Source organism: Lethenteron reissneri, chromosome 59, assembly GCF_015708825.2.
Source record: "Lethenteron reissneri isolate LAM-NWPU_2019-01 chromosome 59, ASM1570882v1, whole genome shotgun sequence".
NCBI lineage: Eukaryota > Metazoa > Chordata > Hyperoartia > Petromyzontiformes > Petromyzontidae > Lethenteron > Lethenteron reissneri.
In genome coordinates, this window is record NC_083837.1 from 6,237,034 (window position 1) to 6,262,818 (window position 25,785).

Consider the following 25,785-nt stretch of genomic DNA (forward strand, 5'->3'; position numbering starts at 1 on the left):
ACATGCTTCAAATCGCTTTAAACTATTGTCATTGTAGTGCGTATTTAATGTGGTGCTGCACTCTGATGTTGTAGGAGAAAACATTTATTCAAAAGTCTATTTAATTAAGTAGAACGTGTTGTCTATATTTAAAGTTGCGCATTTTGATGTGACGTCACATTTCTCACCCCCCCCCCCAGGTGCGTGACGTCATTTATGGACGGCCCCTTATATTTACGCGATCTAACCAAAGACCTACATTATTGATATTGTCGCGAAAGCCTACGTATTAAACTGTCCAGGAGATGTTAACTACCTCGCCTGGTATACAGGAGGTCGTGGGCTCAATCCCGACCCTGATGCCTGCTGCTGTATATTTGGAGTCTGCGTGTCTCTCTCACCGTGTTCGCGTGGATTGTGTGTCCAGGTCCTCCGGTTTTTCCCCTCCACATTCAGAATCAACATCATGCATCTAAGAGTGTTTGGCTAAGATACATCTCCACGTTATGATGATGAGCCCACTTCGTTCAGCTCACAAATTGTGATGGCCAATGTCGTTTCTGAAAAAAAAGCTTTACCGCTCAGTGGGGCTTTACCTGCTAAAATAAAAAAAAAATCGTTTGTAGTTTAGTTTTAAAGGCCCGAGGCGTGCAAACTCAAACCACAAACTGGCAGCAATAAACTTTTACCATTTTCAAAAGTGTTTATATATTTGTAGATGTTTTTCTTCTCGTAACTTTCAGGCAGTACGACGCAAATCTTGTTCAACTGACCCAACACACGGCCATCTGCACAATTCGGGTGGGGGTTGGGCTTGCAGTCTGAAGCGCTTACACATCGCTACCACCAGCGACTCCCATCCTACCGCGATCCGCCTACCACCCCCCCCACCACCCCCTTTTGGAGGCCCAAAAGCAGCGCCCCATTTTAAACAAACACATCCCATTCGCGGGACGCGACAAATTGAAAGTGGCGGCAGTGGCGGCGTTGGGCAGCAAGGCCGAGCCAGGAGCAGGGCCAGGACGTGACCAAGCATCAGAAGGCCCCCCCTCCCCTCTGGCTGCGCCGTAAAGAGTCGGCCACAGGGGAGCGGATGAGCCCCCCCCCCCACTCTCGTGGTGAAACGCCAAGGGCCGGTGGAGGCTCTAGACGGTCCAACGCCGCCGCCGTTCACGATGGGGCGCTTCAACAGCACCGCCGCAACAGGGATCCTGAGTTTAGAAGATGAACAACGTCGTGGATCTCTTCTCGTGCCCGCGGGAGCGTCATGGCTAGTACCCGTTCGTCGACAGGGACAGGCCCTTGTCAAGGTTGTCGCCGCACTTTTCGGTCGGCTCGGCCATCGTAGTAATAATAATCCTCCTCCCGAGGTCGGATAAATACGAGCAGAAGACGAGCAGACCACTTTGTGGTTGGCGGCAGGGAGTGGCCTCCGCCACAGGCAATTTGCGAGTTAGATCGAGAATGAATTTGTGAGTTGCCACCACCGGCTCCGAGGCCGCGCCGATGGCGCCGTGACCGGTCAGCCCGCGTGCGAGCACTGCCCCCCATCCGGCACTGCCCCCCATCCGGCACTGCCAAGCGCGGAAGACTTCAAAGGACGCGGATAAGGACACCACCACGCGGGGTTTTTTTTTTGCGCACAGCTGAAGTCGCCAAGGTTTTTTTGTTTTTCTCGGTGGGGGGGGGGGGCCCTAATCGGCTGGATCATTGGAAGGACGTTGGAGGAGCGCCCGCCGGTCGCTTCCGTGCAGTCCGACCGCGTGGGGGAGAGGGGAGCGGCGATGGAGACGCGGTGGGTGGGGGTCCATACGACGAATGGGCGCTGGACGAACGCAGATCCTGAACGCGTTGGTAGTCGTTGTTATTATCTTCTTCTTCCAAACCCTTCGTTCCATCCCCCCCCCCCCCCCCAAACAAAAATACGACCACAACGGCGGTACGCGATTGGTAGGCGAGAAAATCGAATATATGTGTGTATGTGACGTTAAAATCGTTCAAAATAAATAATCCGACCGTCCGATCACATCAGCGCTGCGGCTCAGGTGGGCAACAGTGATCGTAAATGGGCTGCCGCAAAAAATAATATAGATATACTCTGTTCTAAAGCAGGAATAATGTACACACAGGCGACACAGATCACCTGTATAGAATTTAGACTTTTGGGGGCCAAGTGCTGTTTAGCGAGCACAACAACCGCCACCACGACGCTTGTGCCAGGCTATGTGCACGTTGAGGCCACATGAAGTGTCAAACGTTCGTTGGCAGGTCACTGGGCAGACCCAGATGCCACAGGTCGACTGACAAAGATGACTGGCTGATGCACCACCTGTGCCCCCTATTGTGCCAACTTGCTGTGTTTTAGCCACCCGGCGCTCCGCTCTTTGTTGTGAGCGTCGCTCCCCCGCCCTCCGTTGTTGCTGGAGGGCGACTGCCTCCAACTGCCCAGTAGCGTCCTTCACGAGCCTCCTCCACAGAGGCCGATCTTGACACCGCTGGTACCAGTCATCGGCAAGTCCACTCAGCTCCACGTCCTCCTGTACCACATTACTCCATCTCTTCTCGAGCCCGTGCTGCGCCCGTTTAGCCCCCTCGATCCGGCGAAACAAAAGCTGTTTCGGCATGCGGTGGCTGGGCATGCGGGCTACATGACCCAGCCAACACAGCCTTGCCTGCCGGAGGAGCTCACCGATGGGACTTTGTCCACATCTTTCAAGCATTTGTGAGCTCCTCACACAATCCAGCCTGGTTAAACCCAGGATGGATCGTAGGCAGGCCAGCCTAAATGTTTCTAACCGGCGAAGATGTTCCATTAGGGGGGGTCTACGTTTCGCAAGCGTAGAGAAGGGAGGGAATGACTGTGGCCGAGAAGACCTGAAGCTTCGTGCGGAGCGACAGACCAGGTAGCTTCCACACAGCGTTACGCAACCGAAGAAAAGATCATGCCGCTCGACTGATTCGGAATGAGACCCTCTGCTGTTAAACCGGAGCCGATGATGAGCACACTGCCAAGGTATGGGAAACTCTCCACAACTGCCCTCCAATATTTAATGGCGACACACACACAGTCACACGCACGTCAGTCACACGCTCGCACTAAACTACCGTGTCCTCTTTGTAAACAAGCCACAACGTACTGGGGCTTCACCAAGGCGCTGCGGTGAACAACCAAAAAACGAACGCATTCCAAGCGAAAGAGGAGCGACGAGATGACCGGTGGGCCTCCAATGGGCCCCGCGGCTCTCTCCTCCGTTCCCGGGGCAAAACCAAAGCCGGGCTTGGGTAGTTCCCGGGACGAAGCGACCGCCACCGCGCGGGACGGCAGATTGGCACTCCCCGAGGTTGCAAGGGTTACCGTCGACGGCGCCGACGCCGTCCGCTGTTGTGCTGTATTTCTACGGCCCCCCCTCTCGCCGCCTGACCGACGTGGAGGGTCGTGTAAAACCCTACGACCCGCACCGGCGTCGATTTTCGGAAGGGGCCGTCGCGCGCGTGATATCCAAACAGAGGTCTGGAGGGGGTGTGAAGTCTCAAGAACGTGGCAACATTTTTAAAGAAAGAAATCACCTAACTGCTCGTACAAAACAAAACTATTTTTGAGAGATGCGAGGTTTTTTTTTGTCAAGGAGGGATGCAACCTCGGAACAATTCTCTTATTTTCTAGAAGATGCATGCGTAGGGGTGACCCAGCATCGTCCATTGCCTGCCTTGGCGAGAGCTTCGTTCATTAGAGAAAGGTAATTTGAAGTCCCCCCCCCCCCCCCCCCAGGATTGCCGGACATGACCTGTCCCCAGTGACGCCACTGTGGTTATGAATGTACTGTACATATTAAACATGTTAAAACTATACTGTGACACAAGGTGCATTGCGGGAGACGGCACTTAAGCCGCGTCACGACACAAGGTGCATTGTGGGGACACGCCGGGGAATTTTAAAACATGAACAGCCGCGCTTGGTCCAGGAAACGCTTCTTATAACGACTTCAGAGGAAAATCGCTGCAAATGATCGATTTTTTCGTACAGAAGCCAGTTTCAAAACTGCCGCACTCGCCACGGAAAAATGTAAGCGGCGCTTGGGCACGACAACATCGCTCAGCAGGGACGGCGGGCAGTGGCCGAGACGAAGGAAAGGAGCGGGAGACGGCCAAAGGTGCACGCGGCGACGCAGCGGGCAGCCAACCGGTCGCGTCGCACCGCAGGGCCCAGAGCTGGGGACCGACTGAAGAGGCCCATCCTCAAAAGATGAACGCTGACAAAGATGATATCACAGATGTGCCCGAGCGAGCGCGTGCGGTTGCAATCTTCCTGTCACCGCACTCGCCATCGGTGACCCGAGGGGGGGGGGGTTGAGAGCCGGTGGCCCACTTCTAGCGGTGGCCTCCACCCGTCGCGATCGCCAAAAACGCAAACTCTCGTGCCGCCGGCGAGCGGTAGAAACGGGTTTCGTCGGTGAGACGAACCCAGGTGCGATGGGTGGAGCTGAATGGCGACAAAAAGAGAGGCCCTTTTTGTAACGGCCACGTGCAGATGGGGGGACGAGGTCTTCGAGTGGATCAGCTCAATGTCGCTGGCGCTCGCTCAACGGAGGAGGAATAGCAAAACGACACCAACTCTCTCTCATGAAGCCCTCTTGTCGCGGCCGGTGGCAGCAGATCTCGACAGTGGCATGGCGCTGATGAGCACACTGCTGCCACTGCCGTCACACGCAAGGGGATAGAACAACTTTTACACTTTTATTTTATTTTACCAGGTCAGGCCCACTGAGCAATGTAGCGCTCTTTTTTCCCAGACGCAACCTGGCCATCACAAATGATAGCTCAGCCAAGTGGCTTCTCGTCGTGTGGAGATTTATGGCAGCAGCCAGATACTCCAAACGTGTGACGTCGATTCTAAATGTGGAGGGGAAAAAAATCCACGCGACCACGGGGAGAGACACGCAAACTCCAAATATACAGCGGTCGTCAGGGTCGGGATCGAACTCACTAACTCCTGCATACCAGGCGGGGGAGTGAACATCTCCTAGCCACCGTGGCGATCATGTCAAACGGGGATAGATCGTATCGATCGTGTCAGATGATCGCCGGCGGAAGCAAGAGCACACGAGTTTACTTTTGCGGTTCGCGACAAGCGCGGCGTCCGTGCGTGGCTGGCTTGGTATCCACTCCCGGCTACTTTGGTAGAAAAGTCTTCTGCGGTCCCTCCCCTTTAGCCGTGGCTCAAAATTGTCGGCTTCGCTGAACCCCAGCAATCTGAGCCCTTTGGAGGCCCAGGTGGTTTTGCGACAACCACGTTGCGTTGGACAATCGCCAGTTTCGATTTTTTGTCGGATGTCAACATGTATTTCAGTCGTTATCTCTCCAAGAGAAAAACAGCGATATTATTACGATGCACAGATTAGGCAGAACAGAAGCACCCCCAGTATAGCTGCCTTACGGGTCGGCCGCAATGGCAGCGATGCAAACACCTTGTTGAGCAACGAGACGGAGATCAACGTAACGCACACGAGGGTGAGCGACCACCTGCCCGAGAAACTAAAAGCTCCGTTCCGTGTGCGTGTGTGTGTGTGTGCGCGCGGTGGTCAGTGTAACGCCCGGGGTAAAATGACCGCGTGGATCGAGGGAGACTGAGAGACCGGCTCGCACCACGGGCCGCGTGGCACCGCGGCCTCGCAACCCTCACACACGCAGCCCATCACACGTCTCTCGGCGGTGGTCGAGTAAGAAAAAAAATGATGAAGGGCTGCTTATGGATCTGTGGAGGTCACCGGGTGCTTGTATCGTGCGTGACAACACTGGGGTCAACTCTCCCCGCCATAGGAATGTGGACATTTTGCTCACTTGGGGAGGGACTGCTACCAGCGGGGGGTAAACACGCAGCTACGGCGGAGTGTTCAGGCGGTGGACACCGCACCAGGGTCCACGTGATGGAGGGGGCCCCAGGAGCTGGGCCGCAAAGAGAATGCGGGGGGGGGGGGGGGCGGGCAGGCGCCGCTACTCCAACCGATGCCACGGTGGTCGCGTCCCCACATTGGGTCAGAGTTCCGTCCCTGCGTCTATCTGTGTGTCCATCCGTCCGTCCCTCTGTGCATCCGTGCGTCCATCTATCCGTTCCGCGCCATCGCTAGCAAAAAAAACAAGCGACAGAACGCGGGGGGGGGGGGGGGTGGCAAGGGATAATCGTCGTCGATGGGAAGCTGCAGCTTGGAGAGGTTCCCTTGGGAAACGCCGCGTCGACGTCTCTGCCGCCGCACCTTGGCGAAGGGGGCTCTCTGCTCGCAGGAAGGCGTCGAGCGAAGGCGCTATCGCGACGTCTCGTGTGCCCCTTAAATCGGCCTCGCAACAACGCCGCCGCCGCCGGTGGCGGGGGAGGGCTGCTGCTGCGTGCGTGGAAGCGTGTGCCCAGATTTTTTGTTATTTTTCTTGCCAAAAAGAAACACACTGGGGGTGCGTTTTCAAATTCAGCCGTCTTTGTCGGGGCAGCGGCAGCGGCGGTGTCTCTCGTCATGTGGCTGCTCGTGGTCACGGTGGACCACGTTCCTCGGAGGCTGCGCCGTCTTGCCGTCGGCCAAGAGCGCTCCCGTGAGCAGCGCCAATTCGGCACCCCCCGCCGCCTCCTTCTCACCAGCCCGCGCAGCTCCCGCTCCCCCGCGCCTCGGGTCGGCCACGTGGACGTCACCCGTCACACCCGCTCCGCTCCCACATCCCCGCCGTTCCGGATTGTCCTACGCTTGCGTGCGCTCACATCTCCGCGCTCCTGCGTGCGTGCGACGAACCTTCTTTCGCGCCGTAGGTAGCCAACGGCGTGCGCTCTCGCTCGCTCGCGCGGCAGGGGAAGCTTGCTTCTGGCAGCAAAGCACGGCCCGATGTGCCGAGGCCTAGAGCAACCTCTGGAATCCGCGGTAAACACGATGTCCAAATCGGCCGAGCCCTTCAAGCGATGCCCTTCACCTTGGTGGGGGGGGTCCGTATCAGCCGCGGCCTTGGCATCGTCCCGACATCTGAACGGAATTCTTTTTTTTTACGTCTCGCTAAAAAAGCAAGCCTAACCTCGCAAATGTGTTTTTGTTTATCTTTGCCAGGGTTGGCATTGAAGTGAAGAGTGAACATTCCTTAGAACCTTGGCTTGTAAAAAAAAAGCTTAATATAATCATCTCGACGTACATAGTAATTTGAAGATAATTTAAACCGCATTTGCAGCAGTCGGGGAAGACTTGGATATATTAGTTAAGGTTTTTTTTAGAGTTTTCCCATCTCTATTTTGTTTTTAGGTAATATATTACTCCGCTTTTTAAACTTCTCTGCGCCCGAGGCATTTTCGTCGTCACTGGCGAGGCTCCACCCCGAGTGCGCCGATGTCACCTGACCTGGCCCACCACCCTCCACCGTGAGCACGGCGCCACCGGGTTTGCGTCACCCTCAACCGCAAGGCACAGAACGGCGCGTTTGCTCCACCGCCGAAAAGGAATCCCGGGCACGTGGATCTGTCGAGCGACGTTGAAACAAAACACGAAGCACTCGAGCGGGTCGCAAGCCAAATTTTCCTCGTCCCCCTCAGCGCGACGTTCCAACGTGACGCGGAACGAAGAGCCGCCCCCGTCGCCCCCCGTCGTGCGCCGGTCGAGCCGCTCGTCGTCGTAAAGCGGCGAGGGCGGGAAGGGCGCGAGGGGAGGACGGAATCCGGCGCTGACGTGCAGTCGGGGGGCGGCCGTTCGACCCGCTCGCGTTGAAAACGAGCCGGGTGCCAAGCAAACGACTTCCTACAACGGAGGGGGAGAAGCTCTTCTTGCCAGAATTGTTCCCTTTATTTTTGGGTTGTCCCGTGTCTGTTTTTGTCCCCATTTCTTGAATTTAACAGCCGCACAGTTCGTCCGCTGGCAGGGGTGTTCCCCCCCGACGCTTGCAAGCGCGTCATCGCCATCGCGGTCGTCGCGGGACGCCGAGGGGCAGGACACGTCCCCGACTTCTCCCGCTCCCGAGTCTCCCTTCCGCGCAGCGCAGCTACAGGGGGGTGCCAGCTGCGGTGGCGGCGGCCGCGGCGGCTCCAAGTGCATTCTGGGATCGCGGCGGCGCATCCCGTCCCGGGGCCTGGACGGTGACATCGGCAGCGGCGTCGGTGGAACTCCGTCGGCCGGCGGCGTCGGCGGAGGGACGATCGGCCGCTCGCTGCGACGTCGCCGTCGTTCCCACCGAGCGGGGAGCGCGAGCGGCCCCGGCGCGGGCGCCGCCGCCGCCCCCGCCGGGGCCCGGCCTGGCGCCAGACGACGACGCCGACGACGCCCGCCTGGCGGGTGCCTCCTCCGCCGCCGCTCCGCTTGGCGCCGGCGGTCCAGGCGGTTTCCTTCGGCCGCCCTCCTCTCCGATGGGGGGCTGGCGGACAACGAGATAAAAAGGTTTCCTTCGTTAGCTCGCTCGCTCGAAGACGCGGCCCAAAACACGATAACGGCTCGTGGGTTGTCGATTGCGCACCGAACGCCGTTTCGTTACGGAGCAAAAAGGGAATCGAAAGTTGTGGCCACGCGCCCTGCAGAGACATCAATGCGTACAACTGCTGCACTTTCCGTACGCTCTAAAATAAACACCTATAACGTTCACAAGCAGATGAGAACCCCAACGAGACAAAGTAGACCGTGGTCAATCCACTGCTGGATGAAGCCATCCCAATGCTGTGTGCATCACACGGCGTTGCCTGAACATGATATTTCACCTCACCGGTCAGTGCGTGCCTGGTGAAGGGTGATGGAAGGGGGGGGGGGGGGTGATGGGAGGGGGGGGAGAGAAAGGAGTGGGGGTGGAAGGGTTGCTCAGGACTGGTTCAAATGTCACGCTCATCGTTGATGCGAGCCGTGGCTGGGAATCCAACTTAGCAAAACAAAGGCCCCAACGTGTCCCAAACAAGACTGGGCCTCAGAGCTTGGCCCGATGGTTGTTGCCGCCGCTTCTCGCCGTCTTCCCGAATCTCAGCGAGGAGTGCGCACGCCACGAGGCCGGCGTGCTGCTTTTGACTCAGACGCTCCCGCCGGCGTGTCGAGGGGGAGGCTCTTACCACCACACGGAAGTCCTCCAGCCTCTTGAAGCTGCGCAGGTACCCCTGCAGCCGCGCGTCCGTGTCCACGTGCTTGGCCTGGGAGTACTTGAGGTAGGCCCAGAACTTCTCCAGTCCGTACAGCTGGCCTGTACGCACGCGGGGTGTGTGTTTGTGTATTCGAACACACGCACGATACTTAATAAAGGTGTTTGGGGTTAGATCGCTGTGAGTATAAATGTGTCGTGACCCTCCGCCACCCGACACAGCTGGTATATACACTACTATACACTGTCCACTACACTACTATCCACTACACTACTATACACTACTATACACTACACCACACTATACACTACTATACACCACTATACACTACACCACTATACACTACACCACTATACACTACACCACTATACACTACTATACACTACACCACTACACCACTATACACTACTACTATACACTACACCACACCACTATACACTACTATACACCACTATACACCACTATACTATACACTACTATACCAGTACCGATTCAGACAATAACTGGTGTTGTTGGCCGTGAGCGGGAATCGAACTCGGGTCGCCGGGTTCGTAGTGCAGCGTGCTAACCGCTACACCACCGCACACATACAAAGATCTCCCCTTCAGTCATACAAACCGCTGGGGCAAGTGCTGTTAGCGAGCACCTATTAAGGCCGCCATGGCGCACTAGGGAGTGGTGTGGTAAGGACCACGCCCGGCCGCATTTGTCTCTCCGGCACACTGCGTAGTCATATAAAGCCGAGTTGACCTATCCGCGGTCCAGGACCGGTTCATGTATTCCCCAATGATCTTACCCGCCGACCAGGAATCGAACACAGGTCACTGGGTTGATAGCGCAGTGCGCTAACCACGAAACTACCTCTCCACACACGTGCGCACATGCAGTCACCCTGTGCAAGCACGCACAATTATCTGGCCAACTCCTTGTGAGTGCCGTGAGCAGGCACTGGAGGAGCTGGGCGGTGATGGGGAGCGGTAGCAGTTAGTGCGCTGTGCTACGAACCCGGCGACCCGAGTTTGATTCCCGCTTACGGCCAACACCACCAGTGACGATTATCTGAATTGGTTCTGGGCTTCTCCTAATGGGAGCGGTAGTGTAACCGCTAGCGTGCCGAGCTATGAACCCGGCAACCGGAGTTTGATTCCCATTCACGGCCAACACTGGTGGCAATTATCTAAATCGGTTCCCAGGCTTCCCCTAGGCCGACTGAAATGAGTACCTGGTGCGATGTGTAAACGTCGCCACGAGGGAAACAAAGGCGGCCGGGCGTGGTGCTGGCCACCCCCCTCCCCCCCCCCCTCGTGTGCCGTGCCAGGCGCTGCTCGCTAACAGCACTTGCCCCTACAGTCTGTCAAGGCTGCGCGGGGGATCTTTGTCCTTGGCGGCTACGCTGCCGCACGTGGCTGCACCGTGGAGCCATGTGAGTCGACGGGTCGACAGATCGTCGACTCGATCCGTGGGCTGGACATGAGAGTAGACCTGGAGCAACAACCCCCACGCGCGCAAGAGGCGGCGGCGACGACGACGACACGCCGGGGAAACGTTTTCCCGCTCCCAAGGCGGCAACCACACACGGGTGCACACCTCTCGTCGCGCCGCCCTCTCCATGCCAGTCCACACGCCTCTCAACCCCGCCGGCAGACGCACCAACGGGGTGACCCGTGACCCACGACCCGTGACCCACGACCCGCGACCCACGACCCCGCCCCAGCAGCGCACCTGCTTCGTAGTCGCGAACCGTCTCCGCCTGGAAGTCTTGGAATATTTCCACCCGGAATTTCTTCTCCAGCCCGTAGCTGTAGAACCTGAAGAGGCACTCCAAGCCGTACCTGCGCAAGGAGCCGCGCAGCGGGTGTGCGTGGCACACGGGGGACGGGGGTACGAGACGAGGCTTTGAAGCGCGTAAATATTTACACGATCTCACCCAAAAAAAACAGTATTATGGATATTTTTTAAAGAGATCTAGCCCAAAAAACCTGTATTATGGATATTTTTTAAACCATCTAACCCAAAAAACCTGTATTATGGATATTTTTTAAACCATCTAACCCAAAAAACCTTTATTATGGATTGTTTTTTTACGCGACATAACCCAAAAAATCTGTATTATGGATAATATTGGTCGCGAAAGCCTCCTACGTGTTAAAGTTTTTTTTTTAAAGAGTACCTGTATCCCTCCCTCGCCTCCTCCAGCGCCAGCTGCCGGAACTCCTCGTACATGCGGCGGTTGAAGTGGTCGCGCAGGAAGAACGACCAGAAGCGGAAGAGCGTGTTCATCTCCTGAGACTGGCCCACGCCCAGTCGCTTGCGCTCTGCAACCCACACACGGCCACCCCGTTTCTTTTCCACCTCCCCCCATCAAACTACGCACGGACGATGTACAAAGTGATCCGCGTGCCACAAGCCAGGAACCACCGCTCGACGCTATCGGAATCGCCGGCACCGCCGCCGCCGTGCCCGGCGTCACGTGCGTACGTACAACTTCTTTCGCACCGTACGTAGTCAACTGTGCTCATCGGAGATGCGGGGGAAGGACAACAAACTAAACACAACAACAACAAGCAGCAGTTCTAAAGCAATGAGCTTATCAATCTGGATCATTATTTAAAAGTGAGTAGCTCCAGTGGGCTTCCTAATATCGGAAGGAAGAGAGCGTTCCAGACGGCCAAAGAAGCGCATCTGAAAGCGCCGCCGCGCCGTCGCCGCTGCGAGGATGGGAAGCCGCCAGCGTGCGTCTGCCCTGCTGCCCGGCTGCCATAGCAGGATTGGGATCCGCCGGCGGTGCTCACCGTTGAGGCACTTGCGGTGGTACTTGTGGTAGACCTGCTGCGTGAAGCCGCTGTCTTTGAGCAGCTCGTGAGACGGGTGCTGGAACTTGGGCAGCGACTGCGGCGTGCCGCTCTGGCTGCCCGGGGCCGGCGTCCCGGCGCCATCCGCGGGGCTGGCGCTCGCGCTGCGACAAAGACAAAGATCCCTCGTGTAGGCTTAACGCACCGTCGGGGCAAGCGCTGTTAAGCGAGTAGCACCTATGAAGGCCGGCATGGCACACGAGGGGGTGGGGGTGGCCAAAGCCACGCTCGGCCGCCTTTGTCTCCCCACTGGCGATGTTTACCGCACACCTCACTCGGTACTCATTTGAGGCTGAGGCGACCAAGGGGAGGCCCGGGATCGGTTCAGACAATCCTCACCGCTGTCGCCAATGACCGGGAATCGAACTCGGGTCGCAGGTTCGGAGTGCAACGTGCAACTCGAGCGGAACAGCCCTGAGTAATGACGCGACCTTGTGTCTATGGCCCTGTGACCCCGCTGCGACCCCGCTGCGACCCCTCTGCGACCCAGCTGTGACCCAGCTGTGACCCAGCTGTGACCCTTCTGTGACCCCCCTGCGACCCCCCTGGACGTACCCGGCGGCCGAGCCTCGTGGCAGGTGCTCGCGCGCGTCCATCACCCAGCCCACGTGGCTCTCCAGCGGTGGGTTCGTGCTGTGCCGCGTCTTCTTCTTGCGAGGGGTCTGCGGCGGGGAGGGAGGGAGTTTATTGTGAATGTCACCGTAGAGAGAGACGGCGACAGGCTTGGGGAGGGGAGGGGGAGGCCTTCAACCGTCAGCAGATCGTCAATGACGGCCGATGATGAAAGCTTGTCGTGCGCCTTCCTGCACCGCAGCCTCAAAACAATTGCAGCCTCACGGATATTTTGGGGAGCCAAACACTGCTGGACGAAGGCATCCTCACGCCTCGCCGGTCGCGGGGACGAGCGCGGCCAGCTGAGCGTGCCGGCGTGTCCACACGTCGACACGGACAAAGCTCCCCCGTGGAGTCTTAACGGGCTGTCGGGGGCGAGTGCCGCGGGCGAGAATCTACGAAGGCCGGCACGGCACGCGAGGAGGGTGGGTGGCCAGCACCACGCACGGCCGCCTTTGTCTCCCCCAGTGGCGATGATTACTACACACCGCTCCAGGTACTCGTTTGAGACCGAGTAGAAATAGGGGGAGGCCCGGGACAGGTCCAGATATTCGTCACCGATGTTGGCCACGAGCGGGAATTGAACTCGGGTCGCCGGCCTCGGAGCGCGGCGCCAACAGCAGCGCTGCCGCTCCCCACACGTCCGCGACGCGCCGGGCGCCGCTGCCCCACCTGGTTGTCGATGGCGCGGCCTTCCTTCACCACGGGGTAGAAGCGCGGCGTCTTGCTGGGGTCCATGAGGCGGGGGGTGCGCGGAGTGCGCGGAGTGCGCGGGGGCCTCCTGGCCGGCGACTCGGGCACGGCCGTGGGGAGGGAGCGAGCCAGGCCGGGAGATGGGGGCCCGGCGGCGCCGAACAGACGCGTCGCCAGCTCGTCTGTGGGCGCTGCGGACGCCAGCACACGTGATACTTTAGTGTAAAAACATGTTAATTTCGATTCATACGTTGTTTTTTTCTGATTTTATGTGAACGAAAAGACACACATTCTCCCGTTTTCTCATTGAAAATAGGTAAATTTCTAATTATCACTGCCCTGGTCACAACAGCAAAGTTTGTGGGGAATAATAGACATTTTCTGTACTTTTGAAGCAGACGCAATTAGGAAATAACACCTACTACCCAGGAACAAATAAAATAGTGTTACAGTGTTATCAACGTCACTGCCACCACGGCCTCCACTGTTATCACCGCTGCCACCACCACTACCACAAATCATCACCGACACGACCGCAATGCTACCACACACGCCAGAGGCAGGCACGCATCAATTAACGCTCACGGTTTATCGTGATTGGGAGTTGCGTTTGTCTTTGTTTCTCTTTACCACCCCGTTTGTAGTCTTTCCTGCTTCTGAGGTCTCCTTTGTGTAGTTTTAATTCACTCCATTAGCTTGAAAGCAGCGCAGAATTTTAAATGATTCCGCCTTTTCGCACGATTCGATACACGCACCGCTCACGTAAGTGTCGACTGCAATGGATGAACAAATGTCGCCACGTGTCTAATTACAACCGTCACCACCACCGCTATTACTGCAACTGGTACCACCAGCACCAGTGGCCACCATCGCCGTCACTCACCAGCACCACCATGACTACCATTACAACGGCCGCCATTCGCCACTGAGTGGCGCTGACATCACCACGGCGCTCGTGCCAGGCTACGTGCACTTTAAGGTCACGTGAAGTGTCGAACGCCCGTCGGCAGGTCACGAGACAGACCCAGCAGGTGCCACGGGTTGACCGAACTGAGCAAACTGGCCGTTGCACCACCTGTGCCCCCTACTGTGCGTTTTAGCCGTCCGGCACTCCGCTCGTTGTTGTGAGCGTCGCTCCTCTGCCTTCCGTTGTTGCTGGAGGGCGACTGCCCCAAATTGCCCAGTAGCAGCATCCTTCACGAGCCTCCTCCACAGCGACCGACCTTGACACCGCTGGTACCAGTCATCGGCAAACGACTACCATTGCCACCATTATCACTGCATCACCGCTGTCGCCATTAACACGACCATCTTTTTCGTCCTTTTTCAACCATTCTATCCTGGTTGTTGCAACCAGCGTGACGTCATGGGTTCATCCGCGGGGAAAAAAAAGAGGCTCAAACTCATTGGATTTCTGTGGTCTAAACCAAGAATCCGATTGTGAAGAATCCGTTTGGATCGCTCGCAGAGCAGAGCAGGGCAACCCCCTTGCTGTTGAAGAAGCGGACATCACAGAGCTACTACTTGCCCCCAACAAAGTGCTGCCCCCTCCTGCTGCGTGGAGGGTGACATTTCATCGCAGGAATCAAACCAATATACGGTGGTACCCCGGAGATCGAACTTAATTCGTTCCAGAAGGCCATTCGAACACCGAATTAATTTTCCCCATAAGAATTAATGTTAATGACATTAATTGGTTCCACACACAAGAAATCTCTCATTATAAAGCATTTTTACACTAAGTTTACAGTAATTACATGCATAAAATCATACAAAAAAAACCAAGCAAAATAACTAAATGGAATAAATATATGGAATAAATTAAATAAATGAACATTTAACTTCACTACCACTAATCTTCTTAGGAGACACCAAAAAACATTAAAATAAAGGAAATTCACGAAAAAGTTCAGGAACGGTGTTTTGTGGGTAACTGTACTGGGTGAGAGCTACGTGTTAACCGAGCCTCTCATACGGTAAAACCTTTGCCTGATCAAGCGTCACGCACGCTGGCCATGCGCGTCTCAGCCGTATGGGTTCTTTCAAGTCGCGATCGCCCCTTCGACCTCCGAATTTCGTTCGGTTTCCGGGCCAAAAAATGTTCGAAAGTACCGTTGGAACACCGATGTGTTCGAGTTCTGGTACGCTCGATCTCCGAGGTTTTACTGTGTGCAGAGCAGACTCTCGAATATCCGCGCCAATGACGGGGAGGACGGCCGTGGGTAATCAAGAGTCGACTGCATCTTCTTCTCGAAAATTAAGATGAGAACCGACATTAACGCAATGGGGGGTTGTTTTTGGTGCCCATCATTGGTGACCGTGCCGAGCCCGTGGGGGCTCCCCCCTGCGCTTGAGAACCCACCAGGGGGCCTGCCTGGACTCGAACCTGGAATATCTCAGCTAGGGCCCTGCATCGGTTCAGGTAGCCACGGGTACCCAGGAGTGCCCGCACAGCGGGTAGGAACCGAGCGGGGTTTTTCAGGCTTGCTCTTCGTCAAGGAGCATAAACCATCATCAGGGAAAATACGGTCGCGGCAGCGGCTTCTGGCTGGCCAACAAAGACGGTCGTCACAGCATCATCGCGCGGCGCGTTCAGATGCGCTTCTGCGGCCGTCTGGAACGCTCTTCCCTTCCGATATTAGGAAGCCACTGGAGCTGTGCACTTTTAGATCATCATCTAAAATGACAAACTCATTTCTTACGACTGATTTTTGTGTTTAGTTTGTTGTCCTTCCCCCTGCACCTCCAATTGGCGCGGTTGGCTACATACGGTGCGAAAGAAGTTCAACAGGGCAGGCCGTGAAGCGAACACGACGTCACTCAAGGGGCGAGCGGGAAGAGCAGCCACTGGCGTTGCGACCGGCGTAGCGGGGCGCACGCCCCGATGCCGTGACTCTCAACCTCGGAAGCGGCGGCAGCGCCACCCCCCACCACCCACCGCCGTTCCCCCACTGCCACTGTCGCCGCCACTATCACCACCGTGACCACCATCACTGCCGTCGCCACCTAACGCTGTCACTTGCCATCACCACCACCAACGCCACCACCGCCACCACCGTCACCAACGTCTCCACCGCGCCCGCTCGCAATTCAACGGCCGAGATCGACACGAGCTCGCGACGGCGAGTCGCTGGCAATCGCCAGGAGCCATTCTCAATCCGCTGCTGGGCGATGCCGGTACCTGGCTGCTGCTTTGGGGGCCCCGGGGGCACCTCCTGGTAAGGGTCCACGGGAGGCTCGGGAGCCAGGGTCTCGAACTCCTCCTGGCTGATCATCGTGAGCTTGCGGAAGTTTTCAATCTCTTGCTAGAACGGCAAAGATGAAGGTGGCCCGTGTAAGCCCGCAACAGACTACAGGAGCACCGATGCCCTCCACTCACTCAGTCGCTCGCTCGCGCATACGATCCACAACATGCAGAAAGATTAAATCACAGGCACCCTTAAAACGACACTTGCCACACGCGACGCACTCGCTCACATTCCTCCACCAGCTAAATGTCACGGTGCTCAAATTGTAAATGTCGTGGGTGGTTTACTCCTCCAACACACGGCCGGTGTGTGTGTGTGCTGAATTAGCAACTCATCGTCATGTTCTGTTTTGCGTGACACCTTTGCTAAATTGGCCGTGTCGGGTGGTGGCGGGTTTAACGACGCGTTTACAGCACCGCTCGCCATCCTCACCACCACCAACCACCACCAACCACCACCAACCACCACTCACAGCATCAACACCACGACAATCACCCAGCGCCACCCGTCCACACCTCGCTGGATATCGCCGAAAAATAGTTTTATAGCTCATCGGATTCCTCGCGTATAAAACAAATACAGTCGATTATCCGGCACGCGATTATCCGGCTCTCTTCAACGTTATCCGGCGGTCTGGGGGCGATCCGGTGAAACCGGAAAAACCGGTCCAAAGGCGGTAACCAATCTAGATTGATTTTATTTTATACCTACGTGACTTTACCGAAAGAACCAAGGAGTATAGGCGGTAACCAGTCCGGCAATCGGCACGCTTGATTTGAGTGTCAAATATTAGAACGGTACATGATACACTACATACACCTTGAACAATGACAATACTGCACGTGTACACATTTTTCATGGCTAGTAACTACGGTGATAAAATCAATACGGACGGTGAGATCCGGCGAAAAGTGCACCGTGTAATTCGGCATTCGTCGGGAGCATTGCTCTCAAGGCTGCATCAGTCCAGCGGTCGTCAAACACAAGTGGTTGTGTTGAAACAAGAGCGTAGTGGCGCTACGGACATCACACCCCATGATGCGGAGTCTTCGAGATGGGAGTGGTAAGCACGGTATGGTAAATAGTCACTTTTCACAAGAGGATATTTATTTTGGTCTATTTGTAAGTTGATTTATGCCAATTTCATCGAGTAAACACATTAAAAACAATTACAAACAAAACATAACACTTCAAAACAATATTATAGAAGAATGTGCAAAAAGAAGCTATTTTATTTCATGGAGCAGTAATCGTCCCGAGCCTTTGAAATTCTGGCGCCCACTCCCCCCCAGAAGCCGCCGGATAATAAACAATCCACCGGATTCCAATTACGATGCTAACATCGCCATCACCACCACCAACTCCACCACCAACTCCTCCACCACCACCATCGCCACCACCACCTCCTCCACCATCGCCGCCACCACCACCACCTCCACCGCCGTCACCACCATCGCCTCCTCCACCACCATCGCCACCACCTCCTCCACCACCACAATCACCACCACCATCGCCACCACCATCGCCACCTCCATCATCACCACCATCGGCAACACCACCACCACCTCCATCACCATCGCCACCACCACCACCGCTGCCACCACAACCTCCACCGCCTCCACCACCATCGCCTCCTCCACCACCACCATCGCCACCACCATCACCGCCACCTACACCATCGCCACCACCATCGCCGCCACCACCACCGCCTCCACCACCACCGCCTCCACCACCACCACCGCCACCACCGCCGCCCCCCTCTCTGACCTTCATCTGCGCGTACTCGGGCTCCATCTCCTCCTTCCACATCTCCTGCTCGTAGTAGTAGAGGCCGTCGTTGATGGCCTTGGCGAGCTCCGACGAGATCTTGGCGCGCGACACGTGGTTGCCCGTGCGGTCGCCGCCGGGGTGGCGCCGCAGGTGGGGCGGCGTCTGCGTCACGATAAGGATCTTGTTGACGTCGCTGTCGTCGATCTCGTAGTCCGAGTCCCAGTCCGAGTCCGGGTCCGTGAAGTGGTTCCTCCGGCCGTCCATCGGCTGCTGCTCCAGGAGCTCCTCGTCGAAGAGGAAGTCGAGCTCCTCCTTGTCGTCGGGACGCTCGCCGTCGCGGTGCGAGCGCGCCTGGCTGGGCGTCTGGCTACGACTCTGATGATGATGATCGTTCTGCTGCTGCTGCTGCTTTCTGCTGTGCGAGCTCTGGTGTTCGCGCGATCGGGGAGACGTCCCCTCCGGTGACGTTCGGGAGCCACTGCCGCCATCGCCATTCTGCAGGCAGAGAGAGAGAGAGAGTTGACGGCAGTGATTCATTGGCATTGAAGAGCCCCGGGGATTAATCGCCACCCGTCGCCCGCAAGGGAAGGTTAGGGGGTTAGGGCAACAAGGGAGAGAACCAGAAAGCGTGGCCGGCCGATTCACTGAAACTATTTGTAACTATTTTTTATTCCACCAGGTTTTAAGACCCACTGGGCTACTGTGTATCTCTTTTTCAGACGTGACCTGGCAAGTGGTGTGGGTGGGGAGGGCGGCGTGGGTGGGGGGAGCGGAGTGGTTGGGGTGGGTTGGGGGGAGCGGAGTGGGTGAGGGGAGTGGAGTGGGTGGGGAGGGTGGAGTGGGTGGGGAGGGTGGGGGGAGCAGAGTGGGTGGGGTGGGTGGGGGGAGCGGAGTGGGTTGGGGGAGTGGAGTGGGTGGGGAGGGCGGCGAGAGAGTGGAGTGGGTGGGGAGGGTGGAGTGGGTGGGTGTGGAGGGTGGGGAGGGTGGGGGGAGTGGAGTGGGTGGGGAGGGTGGTGTGGGTGGCGCGCGTCTCACCGCCCGCTCGCGAGCTGGCGAGGGTCGGTGCTTCTTCTTGACCTCGATCCAGGGCTCCGAGTCGAGGTCTGGCAGGCTGGTGGAGAGGCCGCGGGAGAGGGGGCACAACGGGCCCCCCACGTCGCCAGCGCCCGACGGGCCGCCGCGGACCGGGCTGGCGCGCGGGGAGCTGGGGGCCGACTCTGCGCACCACCACGTCACCGCCAGTGTCACCACCGTCATCGTCGTCGCCATCATCATCATCATCATCACCCACGTCACCATCATCACCCACGTCACCATCATCATCGCCCACGTCACTGCCAGCGTCACCGTAACAACCACCATCATCATCATCATCAACGTCACCCACGTCACCATCAACATCGCCCACGTCATCATCATCAACACCATCAGGGTCACCATCATCACCCACATCCCCACCATCATCATCAAAGACAAACGTCCCCCTCATAGCCTGTAACAGACTGTCGGGGCAAGTGCTGTTAGCGACCACCTATGAAGGCTGGCACGGCACACAAAGGGGTGAGTGGGAATCAAACTCATGTTGTTGGGTTCATAGCTCAGCACACTAACCACTACACTACCGCTCCCCATTTCACCACCACCATCATCACCACCACCACCATGATCATACCCATCAGCAGCAGCATCGGCAGCAGCAAATTTGTCCTCTCAATGCTGGCGCCCTCCTTCACGGCCCTACGATGCCACGTGGACCGAGCTTTTTATTTTTTTATTTCACGTGTGCTTTTGGATATTCCCATAAAGTCATATTTTCTCCACAGGGGTCTCCAAGTTTTGGACAACCCTTCGACCACTTTGCCTGGATTGCTACAGGGCGAGTCCCGAATAGAGTGCACTTTTACATCTTCATTGAAAAGTCACATCTTTAGAACTGCCTTTTGTGTTTAGTTTGTTGTCCATCCCCCGCACCTTCGCTACGTATAGTGCGACAGAAGTTCAACCACACATACATACATACAGAAGCATAACTTTATGCCAAAGCCTTTGGTTCTTTTTGAGAAAAATCAATATGACCACAGGGAGAACATGCAAACTCCAAATATAAAGGTGTCAGGGTCGGGATCGAACCCACGACCTCGTGTATACCGGGCTAGGTAGTTAACATCTCACCGCCGTGTGCGCAAGCTTGTGAATAAGTGAGCGGGTGCGTACGCAAGTGGATGGGTGCTTGTGTGCGCGAGTGAGCGAGCAACGGATGACCCACGTGACCGAGCATGCGTCGTGTCAGCGTGGGTGGGCCACCATGTGCCAGCGTGTGTGTGGGCCAGCGTATGTGCGGGCCAGCGTATGTGCGGGCCAGCGTGTGCTTCCCAGCGTGTGCGTGCCAGCGTGTACGTGCCAGCGTGTGCCAGCGTGTGTGCCAGCGTGTGTGCCAGCGTGTCTATGTGTGCCAGCGTACGCATCCCAGCATGCGCTCGTGCCAGCGTGTGCGTGCCAGCGTGTGCCTGCCAGCACGTGCCAGCATGAGCCAGTGTGCGTGTGCCAACGCGTGTGCCAGCACGTGTGCGTGTGCCAGCGTGCGTGCGTGCGCACCTGTGATGACCCGTGCCGCCTGCTTGGGCACGAACTCGGGGCAGTGCAGAAGGAGGGTGAAGTCGGTGGGGCAGCCCTCGCTGGGGGGGAGGGGCCACACCTCGGGCGCCACGCGGCACCGCAGGCGCCCGTCCCGCATCTCCACCACCACGCTGTCCTCCAGCGCCTTCAAGTGGTAGAGAGAGGGAGAGAGAACGAGCGAGTGAGCGAGCGACTTGGCATCGAACCAACTAAATGGCCAAGCTGCTGCGTCCCTCCCACACCTCCGATTAGTGCGTTTGGCTACGTACGGTGCGGAAGACGTTCGATATAAATACAAAGACAAAGGTCTCCCGTGTAGTCTTAACAGACTCTTGGGGCAAGCGCTGTTAGCGAGTAGCACCTATGAAGGCCGGCACGGTACACGAGAGGGTGGGTGGCCAGCACCACGCCTGGCCACCTTTGTCTCCCCAGTGGCGATGTTTACACATCACACCAGGTAATCATTTGAGGCTGAGTTGGTTGGAGAACCAAGCCACAATATGTGGCTCTCCAACACACCGGTGTGCTGTACTAGTGACGAATTGGCCACATTCTGTGTACGTGACAACCCTTACTAGTTGGCTGTGTCGGGTGGTGGCGGGTTTAACGACACATTCATATATTCACGCGATCTGACCAAAAAACCTCTATTATGGATGATTATTGCTCACGTGTTAAACTGTTTATATGTATGCACGTTTCTTTCTGCCAATTTCAAATGGTAAACTAATCTAAAACATTAAAACATATACACAACATCTAAACACACGATGCTACGCAAGAACAACGATGATGAGTAGTGATAATCCGGCCGCCGGATAACCGATGATCTCCTCTATTATTAATCATAACGAGACCCTTCCATCACGCGGTGTTCTTCAGGAACGCAAACTGCTACGCACCGCCGCGTTCTAGGAGAGAACGGACTCTGTAAAGGGCACCCCCTCCGAAAATATTAGACCCGACCGATGGCGCCGGCCGCTCCGGCCGCATCCGGCGCCGTCGCCCGGCGTCACCTCCAGGATGAGCTTCACGTCCGTGGTGAGCGTCTGCACGCGGTAGAAGTTGGAGACGAGCGACAGCGGCAGGAAGCCCTGGGGGTCCATCCTCCGGCGCAGGAAGAAGTCCCGCTCCAGGTTCTCCGGGCTGAAGTAGTACTCGCTGTCACGCACGGCACAGCACCGGTACAGTACAGCACCAGGACAGCAACAAGACAGCACCAGGACAACAACAGCACACAGCACACACACAACACGCACAGCACCAGCACAGCACACACACACAGCACACACACAACACCAGCACCACACACACAGCACGCACACAGCACGCACAGCACGCACAGCACCAGCACAGCACCAGCACAGCACACACACACACAGCACACACACAGCACACGCACAGCACACAGGCAACTCTGGCGGTACAGGGTCACGATTCGATTCTAGTTCTCGCGTATTTGACGCATATTTTAACAGCACGGTAAACATCGCAAGCCTGCAATGGCCTATGGGTTAATTGAGTCCCCTTGTATACAACACGTCAATTAATAATAATTCACGGCCCCCTTTGTCAAGCCACTGCTGGATAAAGGTCTCCCCAAGTTCCACGCTGATCGCGGCAGTGCTGTTTGACCACGATTAACCACATTGGTCGGATCGGGTTGGTGAGCGGGCAGACCCGGGAGCGACTGAGATACCGCTCCGTCAGTGGCGTTAAAACTCGGGCGGGAAGGTTCATCGCGCAGCAACGCCGACCACTCCACCACTGCCCTTCCACTGACAAGGGGCGCCGCTGTGGCGAGGAGATGTTAACTACCTCGCCTGGTATGCAGGAGGTCGTGGATTCAATCCCGACCCCGACAATGCCTGCTGTATATTTGGAGTTTGCGTGTCTTCCTCTCCCCGTGGTCACGTGGATTTTTCTCCGGGTCCTCGGGTTTTTCCCCTCATCGTTTAGAATCAACATCACCACGCGTTTAGAGTAATTTGGATGCTGCTAGAAATTTCCACGCGATGATGATGATAATGATGATACGCCACCAGCTCAGCGGGTCCTATCTGGTTAAAAATAAAAAAAAACAGTTTCTAGTTTAAGTTTACGAGTGGAAAACCCTCGGCGTTCAACTCCCGCCCCGTGCCGTGAACCCCCATCCCGGCCGCGCGCCACGGCCTCACATCTGCCGCTTGATGTACTCCTTGAGCAGCGTCTCGTCCACGGAGTAGAGGGCTCCTCCGTGCGGTGGGGGGTTGGCAGCCGTCCACGACGAACAGAGGCTTCGTGCCCGCGGCGGGGCGCCCATTCTTGCCGCCACCGACGCCGCCCAGGAAAGGGACGACCCCCCCGTAGCGGTGGTCGTAGTGGACTGCACGCGAGAGAGAGCGAGCGAGAGATGGAGAGAGAGGGGGAGAGAGCGAGCGAGAGAGAGAGCGAGAGAGAGGGGGAGAGAGCGAGCGAGAGAGAGAGCGAGAGAGCGAGAAAGAGACAGACGCGGCTCCGTTTATAGATTGTCAAGAGTTTTGGATAAACGGCAAAAAAACCCCAGAAAAAACGCGACGGCACGAAACAAAAAAAAAACAAATTCGCGAAGATCAAGAGCGCATTAACGGACATGAGCTCCCGGCACGCGGAGCGAAACGTCGGACACCGCTCCCGAGCGTTTACCGCGCGGGTTCCCTCGACCCCGGGCCCTCCCCCTGGCCCGGCTGCCCCTCCCCCGCCCGCGGTAGGCCCCTCCGGCACCGCCACCACCGCCTCCCCGCCCGGAGCCGGCATCCTCCAGCCCTTCGCTGCGGCGCCAGCCTGCGGCGGAGGTGGGGGCGTGAGAGAGACGTACGTACTTATGAGTGTATGTATGTGTGTATGTATGTATGTGTGTGGAGTGCCGGGTGGCTAAAGCACAGCAAGTTGGCACAGTAGGGGGCACAGGTGGTGCATCAGCCAGTCATCTCGGTCATCTCAGTCAGTCGACCCGTGGCACCTGGGTCTGCCCCGTGACCTCCTGCCAGCGGGCGTTCGACACTTCACGTGGCTTCAAGATGCACATAGCCTGGCACAAGCGTCGTGGTGACGTCACCGCCACTTAGTGGCGAATAGCAGTTGTTGTTGTGTGTATGTATGTACACTCGGTCATCGATTATCCGGCACCGCGCGATTGTCCGGCAGCTTCCAACATTATCCGGCAGTGCCGGTGCCAATCCGGCGAAACCGGCAACACCGCTCCAAAGGCGGTAACCAGTCCATCGGCACCGTGTGCGTGACATACAAAGTAGCTACGCTTGATTTCAGTGTTAAATATTCTCTACGGTACATGATACACTACATACAACAACTTAAATAATGACAATACTGCACGTGTATACATCTTTCATGACTAATAACTACGGTGATAAAAACAATACACGGTGCGATCCGGCAAAAAAGTGCGTTGTGTTAATCGGCGTTCGCCGGAGCACTGCTCTGAAGGCTGCATCAATCCGGCGATCGTCAAACTCGAGAGGTGGTGTTGAAACAAGAGCGTAGCGGCGCTACGGACATCACCCCCCATGATGCGGAGTCTTCGAGATCGGAGTGATAAGTACGGTACAGTAAATACAGTCACTCTTCACAGTAGGATATCTATTTTTCATAACACAGGTTTTTTTTGGGGGGGTTAGATCGCGTAAATAAAAAAATCTGTCGTTAAACCCGCCACCACATGGCTATGTCGGGTGGTGGTGGGTTTAATGACACATTTATAGATTTACGTGATCTAACTAAAAAACTGCATTATCGATGATATTGGTCGCGAAAGCCTACGTGATATTTATTTTTGCCTGTATGTATGTCTACTTAAGCCAATTTAATAAACATAATTTAAAACTCACAACACCTAAAAACATTTCATACGAGAATATGCAAACATAAGCCATCTTCATTAACGACGAAGTCGTGATTACCTGGTGTCTTTGAAAATCCGACGTACCCTTCCCCCCCCACCCTCCCCCCGAAGCCGACGGATAATTATCGACGATCGACTGCGTAGCTAACCGCGCGAATCAGAGGTGCGGGGTAAGGACAACAAACACAACAACAATAAGCAGTTCTAAACAAATGAGTTTTCAATCTAGATGTGATTACTACTGTTTGCATTTAATTGTTTTGAGCTCATTGATATCGAGTGTTAATTAAATGTCTTTGTTATGGATTACATAAAACTGAAGCCATGTATATATCCTGTTAATTCTAGATTTGAAGTTTCCGTGACTGCAAGGATTCACACTCTTTGTTTTTTTCGGTAAAGTCACGTAGAGTATAAAATGAAAATAAATTAAATCACGACGTTTCGGAGGCAACACAAGCTTCTGTCTTCAGGTGGAACCGTCACAGCAAAATTACTTAGCGTGAAGAGAGGTTAGAGCTCTCTTCACTTGATACAGTAATTTTTTTACAGTAATTTTTTACTGTAATTTTTTACTGTAATTTTGCTGTGACGGTTCCACCTGAAGAAGGAAGCTTGTGTTGCCTCCGAAACGTCGTGATTTAATTGATTTGAATTTTTTACCTACGTGACTTTACCGAAAAAAACAAAGAGTATGAATATCCTGTATATAGTGTATATACACATGCACGAAAAAATGGTGTACATACACACACATAGTGGAAAAAACACGCGTACATTTTAACTTAAAAATACACTTTTGTTTTTGGGGGGGGGGGGGGAGCTCAATAATGCATAAATTTTTTGCTGTGATGTCACATCTGTCACGTGACCCGCGCATGTGGAAGCGTAACGCATTGTAGTGTAGTGGTTAGCGCGCCGCGCTACGAACCTGGCGACCAGAGTTCGATTCCCGCTCACGGCCACCACCGCTGACGATCATTAGAACCGGCCCTGGGCCTCCCCTAGGTCCACTCAGCCTCAAACAATTAACTGGTGTGGTGTGTGAACATCGCCACTGGGGAG

At 56.0% G+C, this 25,785-nt stretch overlaps 1 protein-coding gene across 1 annotated transcript in view; it reads right to left on the bottom strand.

Annotated features, from left to right (window-relative positions):
* Positions 1 to 25,785, bottom strand: part of LOC133357800 (la-related protein 1B-like) — a 50,616-nt gene continuing 24,831 nt past the window's right edge. The window contains 15 exon segments of the mRNA XM_061575936.1: positions 1 to 8,346; positions 9,023 to 9,150; positions 10,772 to 10,881; positions 11,220 to 11,364; positions 11,842 to 12,005; positions 12,457 to 12,563; positions 13,186 to 13,397; positions 16,388 to 16,511; positions 18,222 to 18,719; positions 19,260 to 19,441; positions 20,820 to 20,985; positions 21,857 to 22,001; positions 23,018 to 23,095; positions 23,097 to 23,205; positions 23,505 to 23,642. Of these exon segments, the coding sequence (XP_061431920.1) occupies positions 7,978 to 8,346; positions 9,023 to 9,150; positions 10,772 to 10,881; positions 11,220 to 11,364; positions 11,842 to 12,005; positions 12,457 to 12,563; positions 13,186 to 13,397; positions 16,388 to 16,511; positions 18,222 to 18,719; positions 19,260 to 19,441; positions 20,820 to 20,985; positions 21,857 to 22,001; positions 23,018 to 23,095; positions 23,097 to 23,205; positions 23,505 to 23,642 (2,675 nt within the window). The 3' untranslated portion in view covers positions 1 to 7,977.